This window comes from Oncorhynchus keta, chromosome 25, assembly GCF_023373465.1.
Source record: "Oncorhynchus keta strain PuntledgeMale-10-30-2019 chromosome 25, Oket_V2, whole genome shotgun sequence".
Classification (NCBI taxonomy): Eukaryota; Metazoa; Chordata; class Actinopteri; order Salmoniformes; family Salmonidae; genus Oncorhynchus; species Oncorhynchus keta.
In genome coordinates, this window is record NC_068445.1 from 20,008,881 (window position 1) to 20,034,121 (window position 25,241).

At 42.2% G+C, this 25,241-nt stretch overlaps 2 protein-coding genes across 3 annotated transcripts in view; one reads left to right on the forward strand and one right to left on the reverse strand.

The window, feature by feature from the left end:
- Positions 1-9,987: 9,987 nt before the first annotated feature.
- Positions 9,988-17,243, reverse strand: mtrfr (mitochondrial translation release factor in rescue). Its single transcript, XM_035736122.1, has 2 exons — positions 16,778-17,243; positions 9,988-11,625 (listed from the first exon to the last, which is right to left on the reverse strand). The coding sequence occupies exons 1-2, from the start codon at positions 17,048-17,050 to the stop codon at positions 11,395-11,397; spliced, it is 504 nt and encodes a 167-aa protein (XP_035592015.1). The 5' UTR covers positions 17,051-17,243; the 3' UTR covers positions 9,988-11,394.
- A 5,869-nt stretch (positions 17,244-23,112) lies between these two features.
- LOC118358369 (membrane-associated phosphatidylinositol transfer protein 2-like) overlaps positions 23,113-25,241 on the forward strand; it is a 118,566-nt gene continuing 116,437 nt past the window's right edge. Inside the window, exon 1 of one of the 2 annotated variants that reach the window (XM_035736125.2) lies at positions 23,113-23,734. The gene's annotated coding sequence lies outside the window, so the exon portion shown is untranslated. The remainder of the gene's footprint in view (positions 23,735-25,241) is intronic. The other variant, XM_035736123.2, reaches the window with a different exon arrangement.

Below are 25,241 nucleotides of genomic sequence, written 5' to 3' on the forward strand. Positions count from 1 at the left end.
CTGGGGACAGCAAGGAGTCATCATGTCAAGTAGTCCTGGGGCATGGTCCTAGGGCTCAGGTCCTCCGAGAGAGAAAGAAGGAGAGAATTAGAGAACGCACACTTAGATTCACACAGGACACCGAATAGGACAGGAGAAGTACTCCAGATATAACAAACTGACCCTAGCCCCCCCCGACACATAAACTACTGCAGCATAAATACTGGAGGCTGAGACAGGAGGGGTCAGGAGACATGACAACAATCATTATCTTATGTGATAGATTATACCACACATTTTAAATGCTGCGAAATTGATAATTTTTTTTGCAGCACAACGCATGAGTGTCAAAGCGGATTTCTGCTATAATTTCAGTTGGTGACTAACGGACATAAATCACACTTTCATTTGCAAACCATTCTTTCATTGTATCACAGAGTTCAAGTGGAAGTCAAGTGCCTCAGAGTAAATATGCAGAATTGCTAGCCATTATTGAAGAGGCAAGGAGATAAGACCAATTTATTAATGGAGAGACAAAAGCAAGGTATGTACTTGCCTTTCACATTCATGTACTGTAATGCTAGAGCCTTCAAGTCCATTCACAAACGTATCTACCGTGCGAGGGGAAAGCCCAGACACTGTCTAAATGTTAATCTTCACATGTGGATAAAAACAAATTGAACACTCAACTTAATTATCATCCAAAAATAACTTAAACACATTTTTGATGTTAATGCTATGACGTGATGTCGATGCTAATGTTCAGTCCCTGGACAATAAAATAGACGAGCTCAGGGTGAGGATCTTCTTCCAGAGAGACATCAGGGACTGTAACATACTGTTTCACGGAATCATGTCTCTCTCCAGATATACTGACTCCGTCCATACAGCCTGCAGGGTTTTCCATACATCGAGTGGACAGGAAAAAATAACTCTTTGGGAAAAATAAAGGAGAATGTGTATGTTTCATGATTCACTATTGTGGTAACATACAGGAACTCAAGTCTTTTTGTTCTCCTGTTCTGGTATACCTCACTATCAAATGCAGACGCATTACCTCCCGAGATAATTATCTTCGGTCATCGTCACGGCTGTGTATATTCCCCTCAGGCTGACACCTCAACGTCTCACGAAGAACTACACTAGACGTTGTGCAAACCGGAAACGGCATATCCTAAGGTTGCATTTATTGTAGCTGGGGACTTTAATAAAGCAAATCTGAGGAAAAAGCTACCAAAGTTTTATCAACACATTGACTGCACTACTTGCTCATAAAGAATTCTTGACCATTGCTACTGGGATGACTAGAAGCCCTCCCCAACCCTCCCTTCTGCATATCAGATGACACCTCCATTCTGATCCTCACTTCCTATAGGCAGTAACTTAAACAGGCAGCACCATGGTAAGAACCTTTTCACGTTGGTCTGACCAATCGGAATCTATGCTTCAAGATTGTTTTGATCATGTGGACTGGGATATGTTCCGGGTTGCCCCTGAGAATAACATTCACATGTACACTGACTCGGTGACTGAGTTCATCAGGAAGTGCATAGAGGATGTTGTTCCCACTTTGAAGATTAGAACTTATCCAAAGCAAAAACTTTGGATAGATGGCAGCATTCACACAAAACTGAAAGCACAAACTAAAAGCAAAAGCACTTTGAGAGGCTAGTTAAGGATCATATCACCTCCACCTTTCCTGACATCCTAGACCAGGGGTGGGCAACTCCAGTCCTCGGGGGCCTAATTAGTATCACACTTTTTCTCCGGATGTTTACATACACTTAGGTTGGAGTCATTAAAACTTATTTTTTAACCACTCCGCAAATTTCTTGTGAACAAACTATAGTTTTGGCAAGTCAGTTAGGACATCTACTTTGTGCATAACACAAGTAATTTTTTCCAACAATTCTTTACAGACAGATTATTTCACTTATAATTCACTGTATCACAATTCCAGTGGGTCAGAAGTTTACATACACGAAGTTGACTGTGCCTTTAAACAGCTTGGAAAATTCCAGAAAATGTTGTCATGGCTTTAGAAGCTACTGATAGGCTAATTGATATAATTTGAGTCAATTGGAGGTGTACCTGTTGATGTATTTCAAGGCCTACCTTCAAACTCAGTGCCTCTGCTTGACATCATGGGGAAATCAAAAGAAAGAAATTGTAGACCTCCAAGTCTGGTTCATCCTTGGGAGCAATTTCTAAATGCCTGAAGGTACCACGTTAATCTGTACAAACAATAGTTCGCAAGAATAAACACCATGGACCCACGCAGCTGTCATACCACTCAGGAAGGAGACGCGTTCTGTCTCCTAGAGATGAACGTACTTTGGTGCGAAAAGTGCTAATCAATCCCAGAACAACAGCAAAGGACCTTGTGAAGATTCTGGAGGAAACAGGTACAAAAGTATCTATATCCACAGTAAAACATCAGACTCTGGTCTGATGAAACAAAAATAGAACTGTTTGGCCATAATGACCACCGTTATGTTTGGAGGAAAAAGGGGGAGGCTTGCAAGCCGAAGAACACCATCCCAACCGTGAAGCACGGGGTGGCAGCATCATGTTGTGGTGGTTCTTTGCTGCAGGAGAGACTGGTGTGCTTCACAAAATAGATGGCATCATGAGCATGGAAAATGATGTGGATATATTGAAGCAACATCTCAAGACATCAGTCAGGAAGTTAAAGTTTGGTCGCAAATGGGTCTTCCAAATGGACAATGACCCCAAGCATACTTCCAAAGTTGTGGCAAAATGGCTTAAGGACAACAAAGTCAAGGTATTGGAGTGACCATCAAAGCCCTGACCTCAATCCCATCGAATATTTGTGGGAAGAACTGAAAAACCGTGCGCGAGCAAGGAGGCCTACAAACCTGACTCAGGTACACCAGCTCTGTCAGGAGGAACACGCCAAAATTCACCCAACTTATTGTGGGAAGCTTGTGGAAGGCTACCCAAAACGTTTGACCCAAGTTAAACCATTTAAAGGCAAAGCTACCAAATACTAATTGAGTGTATGCAAACTTCTGACCCACTGGGAATGTGATAAAATAAATAAAAGCTGAAATAAATCACTCTCTACTGTTATTCAGACATTTTACATTCTTAAAATAAAGTGGTGATCCTAACTGACCTAAGACAGGGAATTTTTATTATGATTAAATGTCAGGAATTGTGAAAAACTGAGTTTAAATGTATTTGGCTAAGGTGTATGTAAACTTCCGACTTCAACTGTATGTAAGAACTACAGCTCAGCCTTCAACACCATAGTGCCCTCAACGCTCATCACTAAACTAAGGGCTATGGGTCTGAACCCCGCCCTGTGCAACTGGGTCCTGGACTACCTGACGGGCCAACCCCAAATGGTTAAGGCAAGCAACAACACCTCCGCTGATCCTTAACACGGGGGCCCCACAAGGGTGCGTACTCATCCCCCTCCTTTACTCGATGTTATCCCATGACAGCATGGCCACGCAAGTCTCCAACTCAATCGTCAAGTTTACAAAATACAGAAGTTCCTCGGCACATCACGGACAACCTGAAATGGTCCATCCACTCAGACAGTTTGGTGAAGAAGACACGACAGCGCCTCGTCATCCTCAGGAGGCTGAAGAAATTTGGCTTGGCCCCTAAGACCCTCACAAACTTATACAGATGCACCATTGTCGAACTGTATCACTGCCTGGTACGGCAACTGGACCGTCCGCAACAGCAAGGCTCTCCAGCGGGTGGTGCGGTCAGCCCAACGTATCACCGGAGGCACACTGCCTGCCCTTCAGGACATCTACATCACCCGTTGTCACAGGATGGCCAAGAAGATCATCAAGGATCTCAGCCACCCGAGCCACGGCCTGTTCACCCCACTACCATCTAGAAGGCGGAGACAGTACAGATGCATCAAAGCTGGGATCAAGATACTGAAAAACAGCTTCCATCTCCAGGCCATCAGTCTGTTAAATAGTCACCACTAGCCGGCCTCTGTCCAGTACCCTGCACTGAACTTTAGTCACTGTTACTAGCCGGCTACCACCCGGGACTCAACCCTGCACCTAGTGATTGATCACTGGTCACTTTAATCAAATCAAATTGTATTAGTCACATGTGCCGAATACAACAGGTGTAGACTTTATTGAAATGCTTTGTTACGAGCTCCTAACCAACAATGCAGTTTAAAAAAATATGGATAAGAATAAGAAGTAAAAGTAACAAGTAATTAAAGAGCAGCAGTAAAATAACAATAGCGAGACTATATACAGAGTCAATGTGTGGGGGCACCGGTTAGTTGAGGTAATATGTACATGTAGGTATAGTTATTAAAGTGACTATACATAGATGATAACAACAGAGTATAGCAGCAGTGTAAAAGAGGAGAGGGAGGGGGGGTCAATGCAAATAGTCTGGATAGCTATTTGATTAGATGTTCAGGAGTCTTATGACTTGGTGCTCCGGTACAGCTTGCCGTGTGGAAGCAGAGAGCACAGTCTATGACTAGGGTGGCTGGAGTCTTTGACAATGTTTAGGGCCTTCCTCTGACACCGCCTGGTATAGAGGTCCTGGATGGCAGGAAGCTTGGTCCCAGTGATGTACTGGGCCATTCACACTACCCTCTGTAGTGCCTTGCGTTTGGAGGCCGATCAGTTGCCATACCAGGCAGTGATGCAACCCGTCAGGATGCTATCGATGGTGCAGCTGTAGAACTTTTTGAGGATCTGAGGACCCATGCCAAATCTTTTCTATCTCCTGAGAGGGAATAGGTTTTGTCGTGCCCTCTTCACGACTGTCTTGGTGTGCTTGGACCATGTTCGTTTGTTAGTGATGTGGACACCAAGGAACTTGAAGCTCTCAACCTGCTCCACTGCAGCCTCGTCGATGAGAATGGGGGCGTGCTCGGTCCTCTTTTTCCTGTAGTCCACAATCATCTCCTTTTGTCTTGATCACATTGAGGGAGAAGTTGTTGTCATGACACCACACGGCCAGGTCTCTGACCTCCCTATAGGCTGTCTCGTCATTGTCGGTGATCAGGCCTACCACTGTTGTGTCATCTGCAAACTTGATGATGGTGTTGGAGTCATGCCTGGCATGCCTGTGCAGTCATGAGTAAACAGGGAGTATAGGAGGGGACTGAGCAAGCACCCCTGAGCGGCCCCTGTGTTGAGGACCAGTGTGGTGAATGTGTTGTTACCTACCCTTACCACCTGGGGGCGGCCCGTCAGAAAGTTCAGGATCCAGTTGCAGAGGGAGGTGTTTAGTCTCAGGGCACTATGGTGTTGAACGCTGAGCTGTAGTCAATGAATAGCATTCTCACATAGGTGTTCCTTTTGTTCAGGTGGGAAAGGGCAGTGTGGAGTACAATAGAGATTGCATTATCTGTGGACCTGTTGAGGCGGTATGCAAATTGGAGTGGGTCTAGGGTTTCTGGGATAATGGTGTTGTGAGCCATGACCAGCCTTTCAAAGCTCTTCATGGCTACAGACGTGAGTGCTACAGGTCGGTCGTCATTTAGGCAGGTTACCTTAGTGTTCTTGGGAACAGGCACTATGGTGGTCTACATGTTGGTATTACAGACTCGGACAGGGGGTGGTTGAAAATGTCAGTGAAGACACTTGCCAGTTGGTCAGCGCATGCTTGCAGTACACGTCCTGGTAATTTGTCTGGCCTTGTGAATGTTGACCTGTTTAAAGGTCTTACTCACATCGGTTGCAGAGAGCGTGATCACACAGTTTTCCAGAACAACTGGTGCTCTCATGCATGTTTCAGTGTTATTTATCTCGAAGCGAGCATAGAAGTAGTTTAGCTCGTCTGGTAGGCTCGTGTCACTGGGCAGCTCTCGGCCCTGCTTCCCTTTGTAGTCTGTAATGGTTTACAAGCCCTGCCACATCCGACGAGCGTCACAGCCGGTGTAGTACGATTCGATCTTAGTCCTGTATTGACACTTTTCCTGTTTTGATGGTTCGTCGGAGGGCATTGCTGGATTTCTAATAAGCTTCTGGGTTAGAGTCCCGCTCCTTGGAAGCGGCAGCTCTAGCCTTAAGCTCCGTGCGGATGTTGCCTGTAATCCATGGCTTCTGGTTGGGGTAGGTACGTACAGTTACTGTGGGGACGACGTCATCGATGCACTTATTGATGAAGCCAATAACTGTGGTGTACTCCTCAATGCCATCGGAGGAATCCCGGAACATTTTCCAGTCTGTGCTAGCAAAACAGTCCTGTAGCTTAGCATCTGCTTCATCTGACCACTTTTTTTATTGATCTAGTCACTGGTGCTTCCTGCTTTTATTTTCGCTTGTAAGCAGGAATCAGGAGAATAGAATTATGGTCAGATTTGCCAAATGAAGGGCAAGGGAGAGCTTTGTATGCGTCTCTGTGTGTGGAATAAAGGTGGTCCTGAGTTTTCCCCCCTCTGGTTGCACATGTGACATGCTGATAGAAATTTGGTGAAACTGATTTAAGTTTCCCTGCATTAAAGTCCCCGGCTACAAGGAGCTCCGCCTCTGGTTGAGCGTTTTCTTGTTTGCTTATGGCAGAATACAGTTCATTCAATGCAAACAGCTACAAAAAATACAGATAAACTCTCTAGGTGTATATAGTGTGGTCTACAGCTGATCATGAGATTTTTTAACTGTATTTTTTATTTCACCTTTATTTAACCAGGTAGGCCAGTTGAGAACAAGTTCTCATTTACAACTGCGACCTGGCCAAGATAAAGCAAAGCAGTTTGATGAAGACAACAGAGTTACACATGGGGTAAACAAACATACAGTCAATAACACAATAGAAAAATCTATTTACAGTGTGTGCAAATGTAGTAAGATTAGGGAGGTAAGGCAATAAATAGGCCATAGTGGTGGAATAATTACAATTTAGCATTAACACTGGAGTGATAGATATGCAGATGATGTGCAAGTAGAGATACTGGGGTGCAAAATAGCAAAAATAAATAACAATATGGGGATGAGGTAGTTGGATTGGCTATTTACAGATGGGTTGTGTTCAGGTGCAGTGATCGGTAAGCTGCTCTGACAGCTGATGCTTAAAGTTAGTGAAGGAGATGTAAGTCTCCAGCTTCAGTGATTTTTGCAATTCGTTCCAGTAATTGGCAGGAGAGAACTGGAAGGAAAGGTGGCCAAAGAGGTGTTGGCTTTGGGGATGACCAGTAAAATATACCTGCTGGAGCACGTGCTATGGGTGGGTGTTGCTATGGTGACCAGTGAGCTGAGATAAGGTGGGGCTTTACCTAGCAAATACTTATAGATGATCTGGAGCCAGTGGGTTTGGCGATGAATATGAAGTGAGGGCCAGCCAACGAGAGCATACAGGTCGCAGTGGTGGGTAGTATACGGGGCTTTGGTGACAAAACGGATGGCACTGTGATAGACTACATCCAATTTGCTATTTTGTAAATGACATCGCCGAAGTCAAGGATCGGTAGGAAAGTCAGTTTTACCATGGTATGTTTGGCAGCAGGAGTGAAGGATGCTTTGTTGCGAAATAGGAAGCCAATTCTAGGTATCATTTTGGATTGGAGATGCTTAATGTGAGTCTGGAAGGAGAGTTTACAGTCTAACCAGACACCTAGGTATTTGTAGTTGTCCACATATTCTAAGTCAGAATTGTCCAGAGTACTGATGCTGGTCGGGTGTGGGCAGCGATCGGTTAAAGAGCATGCATTTAGTTTTACTAGCATTTAAGAGCAGTTTGAGGCCACGGAAGGAGTGTTGTAATGGCATTGAAGCTCGTCTGGAGGTTTGTTAACACGGTCCAAAGAAGAGCCAGAAGTATACAGAATGGTGTCGTCTGCGTAGAGATGGATCAGAGAATCACCAGCAGCAAGAGCGACATCATTGTTATATACAGAAAAAAGACTCGGTCCAATAATTGAACCCTCCGATTTGACACAATGAACTCTGAGAAGAAGTTGGTGAACCAGGCGAGGCAGTCATTTGAGAAACCAAGGCTATTGAGTCTGCCGATAAGAATGCGGTGATTGACAGAGTTGAAAGCCTTGGCCAGGTCGACGAAGACGGCTGCATAGTATTGTCTTTTATCGATGGCTGTTATGATATCGTTTAGGGCCTTGAGCGTGGCTGAGGTGCACCCATGACCAGCTCAGAAACCAGATTGCATAGCGGAGAAGGTAAGGTGGGATTCGAAATGGTCGGTGATCTGTTTGTTAACTTGGCTTTCGAAGACCTTAGAAAGGCAGGGTAGGATAGATATAGGTCTGTAGCAGTTTGGGTCTAGCGTCTCCCCCCGAAGAGGGGGATGACCACAGAAGATTTCCAATCTTTGGGGATCTCAGATGATATGAAAGAGAGGTTGAACAGGCTAGTAATATGGGTTGCGACAATTGCAGCGGATAATTTTAGAGAGTCCAGATTGTCCAGCCCAGCTGATTTGTAGGGGTCCAGATTTTGCCGCTCTTTCAGAACATCAGCTATCTGGATTTGGGTGAAGGAGAAGCGGGGGGGTCTTGGGCAAGTTGCTGTGGGGGGTGCAGAGCTGTTGGCCGGGGTAGCCATGTGGAAAGCATGGCCGGTCGTAGAAAAATGCGTATTGAAATTCTCGATTATCGTAGATTTATCGGTGGTGTTTCTCATTGCAGTGGGCAGCTGGCAGGAGGTGCTGTTATTCTCCATGGACTTTACAGTGTCCCAAAACTTTTGGGAATTTGTGCTACAGGATGCAAATTTGTTTGAAAAAGCTAGCCTTTGCTTTCCTAACTAACTGTGTATATTGGTTTCTAACTTCCCGGAAAAGTTGCATATCGCGGGGGCTATTCGCTGCCAATGCAGTATGCCACAGGACGTTTTTGTGCTCGTCAAGGGCATTCAAGTCCAGAGTGAGCCAAAGGCTATATCTGTTCTTAGTTCAAAATGTTTATTTATTTAAGATGGTGAGGAAAGCACTTAGCCAGGCAGAATAGCCAGGCATCCTCTACTGACGGGATGAGGTCAATATCTTTCCAGGATATCCGGTCCAGGTCGATTAGAAAGGCCTGCTCGCTGAAGTGTTGCCTGCGTTTGACAGTGATGAGGGGTGGTCGTTTGACCGCGGACCCATTACGGACGCAGGCAACGAGGCAGTGATCGCTGAGATCCTGGTTGAAGACAGCAGAGGTGTATTTAGAGGGCAAGTTGGTCAGGATTATATCTATGAGGGTGCCCGTGTTTATGGTTTTAGGGTTGTACCTGGTAGGTTCCTTGATAACTTGTGTGAGATTGAGGGCATCTAGCTTAGATTGTAAGACGGCCGGGGTGTTAAGCATACCCCAGTTTCGGTCACCTAACAGTACGAACTCTGAAGATAGATGGGGGGGCAATCAATTCACATATGGTGTCCAGGGCACAATGGGGGCTGAAGGGGGTCTATAACAAGGGGCAACAGTGAGAGACATTTCTGGAAAGGTAGATTTTTAAAAGTAGACATGTATAGTATGACAAAACTCTGTAGGCTAACTCTGCCCCCTTTGGCAGTTCTAACTTGGCGGGAAATGTTGTAGTTGGGGATGGAAATTTCAGAATTTCTGGTGGCTTTCCTAAGCTAGGATTCAGACACGGCAAGGACATCAGGGTTGGCAGAGTGTGCTAAAGCAGTGAATAAATCAAACTTAGGGAGGAGGCTTCTGATGTTAACATGCATGAAAACAAGGCTTTTACGGTTACAGAAGTCAACAAATGAGAGCGCCTGGGGAATAGGTGTGGTACTGGGGGCCACAGGGCCTGGGTTAACCTCTACATCACCAGAGGAAGAGTAGGATAGGGGTACGGCTATAGGCTATAAGAACTGGTCGTCTAGTGTGCTGGGAACAGAGAATAAAAGGAGCAGATTTCTGGGCATGGTAGAATAGATTCAGGGCATAATGTACAGGCAAGGGTACGGTAGGATATTTACTGTTAGCTGTTTTAGCATAGATTCAGTTTTTTGTCCGTAACAGTGTAGTCTCGTGTGTTTCATAACCATGCTATTATAACAATTCAATAATGATGAGACGGAAGACAGGAATCAGTTCAACCATTTATCTAAAACGTGCTCGGTCTACAACACATACAACCCCCATGATGCTCTGCGGCACAACCCCAATACAACTTCAAGACAATGTTTTTATTTTTATTCCCTCGAGTTTCCATTAGCTTATGAACTGTTGCCGTAGTTCAAGTAAATGTGCAACGCAAAATACCTAGGTGGGTACCTGTTAAAGGTGCACAAGTATATATTTTGTATTGGTAAAATTTGTTCTCTCCAAAGGTTTCCAAAAGCGTATCACAAGCAGGGATTATTCATGTTTCTAAACATTTAAACAGAGCATCAGGACGGTAGTACACATTGGCCCAGCAGTGGTCCATATGTTTCACTGAAAATAGGGAAGGCTGTATGCCTCCTTGGGTTCTTGCGATCTAGTACTTGCTGTGTGAAATCTACTATGCACCATTGGGGTCTGTATAATTTAACATTTCATGGACTCAAGAACTTAATTGTGTGTTTTTATCTTTTCTTTTTCATTTGAAGGTATCATTCACGCCAGGGGGCTTATACGTGAATGCTTGGCAGAAACCGAGAGAAATGCAAGGCTCTAACAGGCAAGGTGCAAACAAAGTTATTGGATTGGACCAACTCTCCAGGCTGAAGATCAAAGACTCAAAAGACAAAGGCCTTTGATTTTATTGGTCCAATAAAAGTATTGAGTAAAACATCATTGTTTTTTAAAACTGAGGTGGCACCTTGGGCTTCAACAAAAAAGTTACCCATGAGTTGTACTTGACAGGAATTTCCTGGTTTTGTGTGTTCCCATTGCCTAAAAATGCATTGTATGTAGCAAAGCCCCGATCATTTAGTGAAACTCATATGGATTTTATAGTGTACGAGTGTACAAAGGGCATTTTGACAATGGAGTAGTAGCTTGTATCTTTTAACATATTTAAGCATGAGCGACAACAAAAGGGATAGTGCCAAACACAATGATAAACACACCACATTATGAATTAACCATTGTAATAAAGCCATTGTTTGCGTCTTTGTATTTATTAACAGTGTAATAAAACTTAATTTCATTACAATTACAGAAAATACTGACATCATTCCTGTATTTTAGACTGATGACAATATTTTTTATTTTACCTTTATTTAACCAGGCAAGTCAGTTAAGAACACATTCTTATTTTCAATGATGGCCTAGGAACAGTGGGTTAACTGCCTGTTCAGGGGCAGAACGACAGATTTGTACCTTTTCAGCTTGGGGGTTTGAACTTGCCACCTTCCGGTTACAAGTCGAATGCTCTAACCACTAGGCTGCCCTGCTGCCATGATGACAATAGAATGTATTTCAATAGGTGCTCTTTATTTACAATACAGATCATGATGAGGTAGGACATATTTGTTGATCAGACTAAATGTTATGTTCATGCATACTTTTCATCCCCTGTCATCCCCTGGTTTGAAGTCTGTCATCAGTGCCTCTTTGAAAAGTCTCTTCTTCTCCAAAATCTCGTTTGCCTTTTTCCTCTTGTCTTGTTTCCTCTGTATAGACTCCTTCTTATTCTTCAGAATGTCGCTCTCTTCTCCCTTGTAGGTGACCTCAAGCTTCTCCCTCATTATCTGCCGAGCTCTTTTGCGGTTTGTTTCCACCGATCTGGTTTGATGGCACTGAATTACGAGAGAGGAGTTAGCAATAAAAATGTACAGATTATGGTACCTCCTAAACAGGTGTCTAGTGCTGATGGAGCGTGAGGGAGCACCTCAGTCTTTTCAATTTGAGAATACACAGAAAATGTATTCTGATCAATTCTAAATAAATTACTTAATTACCACAAATTCCATGAAAAACAATAGAATGACAATCCAAATAAATTCGTAGTCTATAGCAGCATAGAGGCAGGTAAATGGTGGCTTCTTCCCTGTCTTCTCTCTGGCGGTGGTGAGAATGATGAACTGTAGGCTACATGTGTGCACTGCGGAGGCCCGTTGGAGGCTTGACAACTTTGTCCAATAAGATTTTAAAAATTAAAAAAAATATTCAGCTGTGCCTGCCTTGATGTTCATAAATCTCCACCAACCCTCTCTTGCGCAGTGGAACCCAGAACGATATGTGACCACTTGGTTCCGGTGACACCGTTCTGCCAAGGACACCCAAAACAGAGTGGCTACTGCAAAGCCCAAGAGCCTGACCACCTCTGGAGGTTGCTGTAGGCCTGCTTGGGATATTTAGCCTATATTGACTATTGGTTGAGATGCAGGGACGGTTCTACCTTGGTATGTCTGGCTAGAAAATTGGAAATGTGATTTTTGGACAAATTAGAGGTAATAATGCATTTAAGTTATAGTTTATTGAGATGCATGAATACAGCACATCAAAAGCTTGATTTTATGATTGTTTTAAAACAAATACCCTTCAATTCTACCTAGTAATGATATGTTCACTTCTTGGTCAATTGATTTGATGATTAAATCTATGCAAATAAATTCTATGAATTGATAGTTCCTCTGTTTTATTTGATTCTGTAATAGGGTATATTGAAACCAAGTGTTCAAACTATTTAAATTAAAGTTAATTTAGCTCTGTCCTTTAAGAACCCGAAGGACGCTCCAATAGTTTAAAATAACTTTTGCCTACACCTAATAGTCCTAGTCATCACTTATTACATTCTTATTACAAATAGAATTTTATCACTTCTCACAATGGTGCTCGTTTAGTAGTTAGCTCAATGTCTCACAAGATCACAATCTCTTAATTTGTATTTTACATAAATAACAACCGACTATAATAGCATAGCATAGTAGGCCTATAACATTACTGTTACACCAAAAACAACTAATTTCTAATTAGATTTTAGGATAGTTAGCTGAAGCTAAATAGTGCACCAAAAGCTAAATCATGCACCAAAACTCAACAGAGCCACTAGGGAGGATATGTTTTGATTGAAATAAAATAAAAGGCAAATATTTTTTAACATAATCTGCTCTAATTTACATAAATCCAGAGAGGACATATAAATAGGAAGGAATTGTTCCCTCATTATGGCGAGATCACAGGAACCACTTCATCAAAGAGCCCTGTGGCTGCGTTGATAACAAAGCGGGGCATTTAAGCCCTGAACGATGCCTGACAGGCAGCTCCGTCTCCCAGGTTGCGTGCCACACCCCAAGACCACAGCCAATCGCATGCAAGGACCAACGCAGCTAACTTTGCTAGTCTTGTGAGCAAGCTTGTTAGCTATGTAGTCTTGTTAGCTAGCTATCTAGCAAGTGTAGGAGAAAATTCATGACTATGGGTGATTTTCCAGTACATATATTATGCACTAATATAAAAGTAGTAAACAGAATGAATATAAGTTTAATTATTAGATATGTGCAAGCAGAATAAAGGCTGAGCTCAGGTGAATGAACAGAGCTGGGTCAACATGGAGTTAATCACTAGACATGTAAAAACAGAACGTAGGCAGAAAATGTATGCCTGTGCTGTTGTAGGCCTGAGGGAAGTCATTACCTGGTCCTGTGACTGGCTTTAGGGCATGTAGTTGTATTGTATATGTATGTCTGTGCCATTACAGGCTTGGGGAGAGCCATTGTGTAGTCCTATGAGTATAATTGGACAGACACCTGCATTATGCGCGTCTTATTTTTGTATCATTACTATGGATACACAACCAATAGAATCTGTAAACAAGCAAGAATTGAGACAGAAAGATAATGGTGGCGAGAGGCAGGGGTGTTAATCATCTACATAGAGGGGAGTGAACATGTGTGTTATCTGAAGGTGGAAACCTATAAGACCTGAGGTGTGTGGCAAGAGAATTTAGTTATTCTATGGAATTGCTCGGTTTAGTTACTATCAATATTTCCACGACACAAGCTAACTTGTTATCTGTACTGGTTGTTAACTTGCGTAACTGGATCATATTTACAGTGGGTGAGCTCCATTCCTGACAGGCTGATCAGATTAAATTTCAGCCTTCAAGGCTGATAAAACAGGATGCTGCTTTGTAGGCGGTTTCATAGTTCAGGCTCCTTGCAGGCATATTAGCTGTGAAAGTGCTTTAGAGGCAGATGCATATCTGATCCTAGGTGTGAGCTCTATTCCTGGCAGGCTGATCTGATTCAATAGCATATATCATGATGCTGCGTTGTAGGCTGTTTCATAGGTAAAGTTTCTTGCAGGCATATTAAGTGTCAGTGTGTTATAGGCTATTGAATCTTATCAGCCTGCCAGGAATAGAGCCCACCCAGTATTGATCATATACATAATGCACATAATGCTAATCTGCCTGCAATGGCCTTTACCTATGAAACAGCCTTCAGGGTAGAATCCTGACTTATCAGCCTCTGAGACGGCTATTGGATCTGATCAGCCTGTCAGGAATGGAGCACACCCACTCTGTAAATGTAAATATTATCCATAAAACAAGAAGTGTCCCTTACAATTATACACATCAGTTATGCAAGCTAATAACCAGTATATATAAAAACCAAGACTAGCCAAGTTACAGTGCTTTCAGAAAGTATGCACACCCCTTGACTTTTTCCACAATTTGTTGTGTTACAGCCTGAATTTAAAATCAAGTTTTGAATTTTTTTTGCCACTGGCCTACACACAATATCCCATAATGTCAAAGTAGGATGTCTTTTTTTTACAAGCTAATAAGACATGAAAAGCTGAAACGTCTCGAGTCAATACGTATTCAACCCCTTCGCAGGCCTAAATACATCCAGGAGTAAAGATCTGCTTAACAAGTCATATAATAAGTTGCATGGCTCTCACTCTGTGTGCAATAACAGTTAACATGATTTAAATGATTACTTAATCTCTCTACCCCACACATACAATTATCTGTAAGGTCCATCAGTCGAGCAGTGAATTTAAAAAAAAGACAGGCAAGGTTTTCCAATGAAGAAAAAAAAGAAGCAGACATTGAATATCCCTTTAAGTATGAAGTTATTAATTATACTTTGGATGGTGTATCAATACACCCAGTCACTACAAAGATACAGGCGTCCTTCCAACTTTAACTCAGTTGCCGGAAAGGAAGGAAAACGCTTTGGGATTTCACCATGAGGCCAATGGTGACTTTAAAACAGTTAGTCACAGAGTTTAATGGCTGTGATAGGAGAAAACTGAGGATGGATCAACAATATTGTACTTACTCCACAATACTAACCTAACTGACAGAGTGAAAAGAATGAAGCCTGCACATAATTAGAATATTCCAAAACATGCATCCTGTTTGCAACAAGGCACTAAAGTAATACTTTATCCAGAATACAAAGTGTTATGTTTGGGGTAAATCCAATACAACACATTACTGAGTACCACTGTCTATATTTTCACACATAGTGGTGGCTGCATCATGCTATGGGTATGCTTGTAATCGTTAAAGGACTGGGGAGTTTTTCAGGATAAAAAATACAACGGAATGGAACTAAGCACAGACTCATGGGCGTGACTACTCAGGTAAATGAGATATTTCTGCATTTCATTTTCAATACATTTGCAAACATTTCTAAAAACATGTTTTCATTGAGTCATTATGGGATATTGTGTGTAGATGGGTGAGAATTCAGGCTATAACAACAAAATATGGAATAAGTCAAGGGGTATGAATACTTTCTGAAGGCTCTGTAGCTGCGTTGTTGCTTACATGCAATTGGCTGTGGTCTTGGGGGTGGTATACAGCCTGGGAGACAGTGCTGCCTGTCAGTCATCATTCAGGGCTTAACTGCCACACAAGGGCTTAGCTGCCCAAGAGCTCTTAGCTCAAGGTTAGGGACATTTAGCTTTCTAACATTCTAACTTGTAAACTGATGAGCTCCAAACACAAATGAAAGCATGATGTTAGCATGAAATGTACCATACCTTAGTGTAGCAATAAATGAAAACAAATGTGCAGATGGACCGTGGGTTCTGCCACCTCAGACATACTGTCAATCTATCATCAATCCGCCCTCTCCTATTTATAGAGTTTATCTCATGATCTCGACAAAACATATTTTGAAAAGGCAACTTTTTATGTCATGATCATGAGATAAATAAGTTGTTCACTCACAAACAGTAATTCAAGAAGATTGAAATGCATAGACTATTCCCATTAAACTGATTGAGATCATTCAAATGATTGCCATGCAGATGCAGTTAGACCCGGGAAAACAAATAATTATTATTCATGATTGACAGTGATGGTCTATTTTGAAATTAGGTATGCCTAACTTGGTGTTTTATGGTATAAAAATATAACATTTTCTTGAGACAATATGTGTGGGCATGGGCAGACGTTGCAATTGGAGGATGCATTTCATGCATATTCTATAATAGGGCTCTCAAACCCTATTCCAGGAGAACTATCCTGTAGGTTTTCATTTCAACCCTAATTGAGCACACCTGATTCTAATAATTAGCTGGTTCATTAAATGAATCAGGTTAGTTACAACTGGGGTTGGAGTGAAAACATACAAGACGGTAGTGCTCCAGGAACTGAGTTGGAGAGCCCTGTAATGATAGGTTATTCAATAGGCTACATCTGTCCATACAAACTTTGATAGAGGAAATTAGGACTGAATTTACATATTTTGTTGCACTCCCTCACCTAAAAAATGAGCACTACACCACTGCTCCTAAATGGGGCACCTTGCCCACCTTTATGGGGAACCTAAAAGACCCCCATACATCATATGCATATGGAAGTATGGCCCAGGAAGGATAGATAGCCTATCAAAGCGTTTATGTATTTCGTGTTGTCCATGTGTAATATTGGTTGTCTTATGGTCATCATTAACTAAAAAAGGCTTAATGTAATATGTTAGTCACCTTAACGACAATGCCAGTTGGGATGTGCCTGAGCACCACACAGTTGCTGGTTTTGTTGGTCGCCTGACCACCAGGTCCAGACCCTCTTACAAACTGCTCGTCCAGCTCGTCTTCATTTAGGACAGGGAGATCAATGTAATCTTTCTTACCGGCGGTCTGAACATGTGCCAAGCCAACGGGTGGCACAGTAAAAAGTGGAGGTCGTCCTGAGATTCCCCATGTTACCTTCCCCGTCACTTGAAAGATCAGGTTAACGAATAATCTTGACGACATTTCCCTCCTGAATTACGTGAGAGGGCTCCGTTTGCATTTACACTAAACGTGATATCTCTCTTTACACTGTTTCAATAATGCAGCAGACAAATATAGGCAAAAATATGATTGTTTACACGTGTAAATACAAAAGAAACAATCACTTCCTCTTCAGCCTCAGCAAATCAAGTTCACCGTTTCTTCGCTCCTGGATTGGTGGCTATGAACCAACAGTGGCACACTATCGCCACCACATGGACTGAAGTATAAGGAGGACCAACACCTCAGTGAAAGCTATCATGGCTGTCTGACATGATTTCCTCTTACAATTAACTTTAATGTATTCTAGAGCATAATCAAATGGTAAAAAGGATCTAATTGGGAAAGCAGAGTCAGACAACAATTCCTTTACCTTTTCACAATCAAATGTTTGTCTGTGGAAGTAGATTTATCATGTGTGCCGTTTATACAGTGCCTTCAGAAAGTATTCCCCTTGAGTTTACCACATGTTGTTGTTTTACACCCTGAATTTAAATTTAATTGTGATTTTATACCCCATAATGTCAAAGCGGATTTTTTTTATTCAACATTTTTACAAATTATTCATAAAAGAAAAGCTTAAATTACTTGAGTCAGTAATTATTCAATACCTTTGTTATGGCAAGCCTAAATATGTTCAGGAGTAAAAATGTGCTTAACAAGTCACATAAGTTGCATGGACTCACTCTGTGTGCAATAATAGTGTTTAACATGATTCTTGAATAAATACCTCATCTCTGTACCAAACACACAATTATCTATAAAGTCCCTCAGTCGAGCAGTGAATTTCAAGCAGATTCAACCACAAAGCCCAGGGACGTTTTACATTGTCTCACGAAGAAGGGGCCTATTGATTGGTAGATAGAAAAAAATAAAACCTTGAATATCCCTTTGAGCATGGTGAAGTTAATAATTACACGTTGGATGGTGAATCAATACACCCAGTCACTACAAAGATACAGGTATCTCTCATAACTCAGCTGTCGGAAAGGAAGGAAACCGCTCATGGATTTCACCTTGAGGCCAATGATATCCAACACAATACATCACTGATGTATCTCCATATTATTATTATTATTATTTTTATTTTACCCCTTTTTCTCCCCAATTTCGTGGTATCCAATTGTTTTTGTTCTTCTTAACACAGCGCGCATCCAACTCGGAAGCCAGCCGCACCAATGTGTCGGAGGAAACACAGTGCACCTGGTTAGCGCGCACTGCGCCCGGCCCGCCACAGGAGTCGCTGGTGCGTGATGAGACAAGGACATCCCTACCAGCCAAGCCCTCCCTAACCCGGACAACGCTAGGCCAATTGTGCGTCGCCCCACGGACCTCCCGGTCGTGGCCGGTTACGACAGAGCCTGGGCGCAAACCCCGTCTCTGATGGCACAGCTGGCGCTGCAGTACAGTGCCCTTAACCACTGCGCCACCTGGGAGGCTGCATCATGTTATGGGTATGCTTGTCATCGGCAAGGACTAGGGAGTTTTTTTTAGGATGAAAAGAAATGGAATAGAGCTAAACACAGGCAAAATCCTAGAAGAAAGCCTGGTTCAGGCTGCATTCCAACTTTCACTGGGAGACAAATTAAATTTACAGCATGACAATAACCTGAAACTCAGGCCAAATATACACTGGAGTTGCTTACCAAGATGACATTGAATGTTCCTGAGTAATATATGCCATTTAGCAGACGCTTTTATCCAAAGCGACTTACAGTCATGTGAGTGGCGTAGATACAGTTTTGAAATGCTTGAAAATCTATGGCAAGACTTGAAAATGTCTGTCTAGCATTGATCAACAACCAAATGGACAGAGCTGGAATTGTAAATAAAATAAAAAGATCCTCAAAATTGTCCATACACACAAAAAGCTTGTTTATCTCAAATTTTGACAACAAATTTTGTTTACATTCCTGTTAGTGATCATTTCTCATTTGCCAAGATAATCTGTAGACCTGATAGGTGTGGCATATCAAAAAGCTGATTAAAGAGAATGATCATTACACAGGTGCACCTTGTGCTGGGGACAATAAAAGGCCAATCTAAGATGTGCAGTTTTGTCACACAACGCAATACTAGAGATGTCTCATGTTTTGAAGGACCTTACAATTTGTATACTGACTGCAGGAATGTCCATCAGACCTGTTGCCAGAAAATTGTATGTTAATTTCTCGACCATGAGCTGCCTCCAACGTCATTTTAGAGAATTTGGCAGTACGTCCAACCGGCCTCACAACCGCAGACCACGTGTAACCACACCAGACCAAGACCTCCACATCTGGCTTCTTCACCTTCAGGATCGTCTGATGGGGTTCTGAGGAGTATTAAAATCAAATCAAATCAAATTTTATTTGTCACATACACATGGTTAGCAGATGTTAATGCGAGTGTAGCGAAATGCTTGTGCTTCTAGTTCCGACAATGCAGTGATAACCAACAAGTAATCTAACTAACAATTCCAAAACTACTGTCTTATACACAGTGTAAGGGGATAAAGAATATGTACATAAGGATATATGAATGAGTGATGGTACAGAGCAGCATACAGTAGATGGTATCGAGTACAGTATATACATATGAGATGAGTATGTAGACAAAGTGGCATAGTTAAAGTAGCTAGTGATACATGTATTACATAAGGATGCAGTCGATGATGTAGAGTACAGTATATACGTATGTATATGAGATGAATAATGTAGGGTAAGTAACATTATATAAGGTAGCATTGTTTAAAGTGGCTAGTGATATATTTACATCATTTCCCATCAATCCCATTATTAAAGTGGCTGGAGTTGGGTCAGTGTCAATGACAGTGTGTTGGCAGCAGCCACTCAATGTTAGTGGTGGCTGTTTAACAGTCTGATGGCCTTGAGATAGAAGCTGTTTTTCAGTCTCTCGGTCCCAGCTTTGATGCACCTGTACTGACCTCGCCTTCTGGATGATAGCGGGGTGAACAGGCAGTGGTTCGGGTGGTTGATGTCCTTGATGATCTTTATGGCCTTCCTGTAACATCGGGTGGTGTAGGTGTCCTGGAGGGCAGGTAGTTTGCCCCGGTGATGCGTTGTGCAGACCTCACTACCCTCTGGAGAGCCTTACGGTTGAGGGCGGAGCAGTTGCCGTACCAGGCGGTGATACAGCCCGCCAGGATGCTCTCGATTGTGCATCTGTAGAAGTTTGTGAGTGCTTTTGGTGACAAGCCGAATTTCTTCAGCCTCCTGAGGTTGAAGAGGCGCTGCTGCGCCTTCTTCACGACGCTGTCAGTGTGAGTGGACCAATTCAGTTTGTCTGTGATGTGTATGCCGAGGAACTTATTACTGTCTGTAATAAAGACCTTTTGTGGGGGGAAACTAATTCTTATTGGCTGGTCCTGGCTCCCCAGTGGGTAGGCCTATGCTCACCCATGACTGCGCCCTTGCACAGTCATGTGAAATCCATAGATTAGGGCCTAATGAATTAATTTCAAATGACTGATTTCCTTATATGAACTGTAACTCAGTAAAATCTTAGAAATTGTTGCATGTTGCATTTATATTTTTGTTTCCAACAGGACAATAACCCTAAGCACACTGTCAAGACAACGCAGAAGTCTCTGAATGTCTTTGAGTGTCCCAGCCAGAGCCCAGACTTGAACCCGATTGAGCATCTCTGGAGAGACCTGAAAATAGTGGTGCAGCGACGCTGCCCATCCAACCTGACAAAGCTTCAGAGGTACTGCAGAGAAGAATGGGAGAAACTCCCCAAAAACAGGTGTGCCAAACTTGTAGCGTCATACCTCAGAAGACTCAAGGCTGTAATTGCTGCCAAAGGTGCTTCAACAAAGTACTGAGTAAAGGGTCAGAATATTTATCTAAATGTGATATTTCCAGTTTTTATTTTTAATACATTTGCAAAAATTTCTAAAACGTGGGAAAATGTGGAATAAGTCAAGGGTCTGAATACTTTCCAAATGCACGGTGTATTGTATATAGTGGTGTGTATAGCAGTAGTTATGTAGGATGAGCCTTGACTAGAATACAGTATATACAGCACATATGAAGTGGGTAAAACAGTATGTAAACATTATTAAAGTGACCAGTGTTAGTTGAATATGTAGATAGGGCAGAAGTCTCTAAGGTAGAGTACCGGTGATATCCAGCTAGTTACAGTGACTAAGGTTCAGGACAGGGTACTGGGCAGAAGCCGGCAAGTAGTGACTATTTAACAGTCTTGTGGCCTGGACATAGAAGCTGTTTTTCAGTATTTCGGTCCCAGCTTTCATGCACCTGTACTGTCTCCGCCTTCTAAATGGTAGACGAGTGAACAGGCCGTGGCTTGGGCTGAGGGCGTCTAAGACCAATGCAATTTTCAAGGTTGATAATGGAGTACTATTCCTTTAGACACCACCAAAAGATCGGAACAGGTGATTCTCAGTTTTGTTTAGAAGGAGCTTGATTCTCCTATCTGTTGCATCCATATTATGTCACACAAGTGAGAAGGTTTCTGTGGGTCTGGCTCATAGACTGTATATATAAAGGTCTGGCTATAAACAATGCAACATGTGACTGCAAGGCCCCATCTTGTTTTAAAGCATACAACATGAAACACATACAAAGGAAAAGAGACCAGATTTCCAAATATTTCACTTTACTTTATGGTTTCTTTTGGCTTTTAAAAGGATAGTTCACCCATATTCCAAAATGACATATTTGTTTCCTTACCCTGTATGCAGTCAGAGATATATGGTCACCATCAACTGTAGGCTGGGTTTTCATGGTGCTTCCTGTAGAGCACCACTGTGGAGGTGTCATAATACCAATCAAACCAATAGTTTTTCCACCGTTCATTTTTCCCATTGGGGATTTTAGAAATACTTAAAATAAGGGCTGTGTTTTGTGTAGACTAACCGTGGTGTGTTTTAATAACCATGTAAATCTTTCTCGGACAAGGTGACTTTTATCAGGTGACAAGGTGACTTTTATCAGTATATTCAGCTCTATTTACTCTCAGATTCGAAAATGCGAATTAGCGTCAAACTAGACATCGTGCAAAACTACAAATCCCTGCAAGCTCCTGCATGTCATCTCTAGCTGATACCTTTGCCAACGGGTATTGTGTCAACTTAAAACTAGCTGAAGACAGTTCACATAGTTGTCCATTTAAAGAACTGTAGCCTATTTATTAATTAACACTTTAGCTAACATTTCATAGTTAATCCAGAGATTCTTACTTTTGCCTCCATTCAGATCATCATGGCATTTGTAGTTCTTTATGATAGCTACATTAGAAGCTAATTAGCATTTCATTTTGGGCGGGGTAAATAAAGGTGAATATATTGATAAAAGACACCTTGTCCTAGAGAGGTTTACACGGTTATCTAAACATCACACCAGGGTAAACCTACACAAAACACACCCCTTATTTGAAGTGTTTCTAAAATTAATAGTGGAAAAATTATTGGAATCATTTCCTTGTGTGTCCTCTAGGTTTATGGGTATTTTGAATCATACTGTGGTACTCTATACCAATTGAATATATTTTACATTGTTTGAATTTAATGTTAAGCCTTATTTCACTGTCGTATGCACAACCTACATTTTTCCTTGACATCATTTGATATTTTCATAAGAATGCATCATATAGAGAGAAATAGTAATGGCATATTTTTGTATGCAGTAACTCCGCCATGGGTCTTTGTACAAAACCTATTGGGAAACGAATGGTGTTTTTGGAATAACGCCAAAAATAAGGTATGTGGTAAACACAGGTTTAGGAGATGTTCTCTTATGAGATAATCTTCATCAGCTAATGTCACTTTTTGTGAATTTTTAAGCATTTATTAAATAAATAAAGCGCATAAAGAACATAAACGCCTCATAATGTATAAAACTCATGTTAACTAACGCATAGGATCTCCTAAAACTGACTTCATTTTCCGGAGTTTTTCCCCAAACCCTATTCTTTACCCATGGGAATGGCTGAACGAACCAGAGGTAACACATTTCCGTTTGCGGAGCATTTGGCCAATGTACGAGCATTTGGCCAATGTACGAGCATTTGGCCAACAGGGGGCGCATTCCATTTGGCCTGAGCGCGAGAAGGAAGCAAATTCATAGATGTGGTTCACGTTCACGTATGCAGCAAACAAGACTGGAGGCAACCCTCAGAAGCTCAGGATTGCGAGTATCTTCACCATATTGTCGCAATACTCTTGATTCAAGTGGATTTACGGACTTCGGTTTTACCGGTGTTTGAATCCAGAGCGTATTTTTCGGTTGAGCGTTAACTGAAGTGATGAAGGCAACTCGCGCGTGAATTACTACTGGAAACAATAACGTTTTAGTAGACTACATGGATTTTCCGTCGGTTGTCAATACTTGACCCCGCTTTTTATCGGTTTACTACCATACAGTTTGGGGCCAACGTAGTTATTTGTTCAAGGAAATGTGAGCTCAAGAAAGATGATGACCTGAGGCTGTCCCTAATTCCTGTTTACATGAAGTAGTTCAACTATCAAACGTCCTCAAGACAGCGGAAAGGAAACGGACTAAATTAATTGTTGGCTACATTGTAACATTTCAAGCTGGCAAGTAATGCCACTTTTTATGTTCTATGTCTGCTGAGTATTCCACAGAGGAACCAAAACGCGCTCGTGACCGAGAGGGAACGGCCAATTAACTTTGATTTTGGGTAAGTCCTAGGCAGTATTCTATTTCAGCGTGCGAGTGCGCATCCTTTTTATGCATGTGATGAGCATTGCGAGCCATCAATTTGTGATTACCATGTCGCGATGTTGCTAGGTAACTGACTTGTGTAAAGATGGTGGGTTTACTTTGGGTCACAGTGAAAAGCGCGGAACAATTTCAATAATTTCCTCCACAGACCGCAGCAATTCAAAATCCAATTGCATATGCAGTGTTCATTATTCTCTCAATAGCTCACGATCAGAGATGTCTGTCTAAGTAGGTGAAGGATGCGATGCAGTAGAATCATGCTTGATTCCCTTGACTTGTTACATTGTTACCACTATCTACAATCTCTCTTTAACAGCACACAAGAGATCAACTAATGCAAGAGGGAGTTAGTCAACAACTCTGGATTTGTTGTATGCTGTTGAACAGAGATGCATTATAACACTAAAAACAGTTCCCTATGTCTGGTTTTTGGGGATTACTTGTTGCCATTGAGCGATTTAAAAATGAGCCTGTTTTGGTAACTTTGACATTTTCGCGGATTGGGAAAGGGGGATACCTAGTCAGTTATGCAACTGAATTCCTTCAACTGAAATGTGTCTTCCGCATTTAACCCAACCCCTCTGAATGAGAGAGGTGCTGGGGGAACAGTGGGTTACCTGGCTTGCTCAGGGAACGAACGACAGCTTTTAACTTGTCAGCTTTCAGTTACTGGCCCAACGCTCTAACCACGAGTACCATGTTGCAACATACTGTATGTACCTTTCCACTGTACCTTTCTTTTCTTGAGGTATCTGCAGCTACGGATTCAGTACTGATTCATCATGCAAGTGCCCAACCCATGCTTATCTCAACAATATTGAGAGCTGTTGCAGGTTGCCCTTTGTGTTGTTCTTTTTGTCGTTTAGGTTGTAAATATGAGTCAGTTATCTTCTGACACTGGCCCATCTGAGTTGCTGTGTTCATAGTTTGTCATCTTCTATTTTCACATGATGTATTTTCCAACAAGGTTTGCAGCTGAACTGTGCCTGTTGTTATACCAGGGTAGTAATGATATTGATTGGAGCAGTCACATATGGTAGTCTCTTTGAGTGATCTTGGGTTTTTCGTCCAGGTTTTGTAATGGTCTCTTGTCAGTCTTAAAATAAAATAAAAAAATCTAACTAATAAACTCTGACTGCAGCATCACCTGCACATTTGTTCCACTTTATTTGTCTGTCAAACAAACAAATAATGAAGAGAAAGAGAAATAGTGTGCTGCTTGTCCATCAATGCCTCTTAATATGTGAATTCCTGACCATGTCTCTTAATAAAGCTGTCAGTTGGTCAGGTTCTGTGGGCTTCCATGGTGAGGTGCACTCCCCAGTCTACTGTAATTGAGGCCAGTGTGACTCACTCTCCAGTGCTGACAGGGGCCTGTGACCACTGCTGCCCATATGGTGGCTCTGCACTGAAGGGCAGCCCTGACGCAGTGCCACTGTTCTGGAGGGAGGCCGCACTACCAC

Excerpts from the sequence above, each read along its gene's own strand:
- mtrfr (XM_035736122.1), bottom strand. The coding sequence starts at position 17,050 with ATGTCGTCAAGATTATTCGTTAACCTGATCTTTCAAGTGACGGGGAAG. Across the intron at positions 11,626-16,777 it reads CAACTGGCATTGTCGTTAAG|TGCCATCAAACCAGATCGGT; the intron begins GTGACTAACATA and ends CTCGTAATTCAG.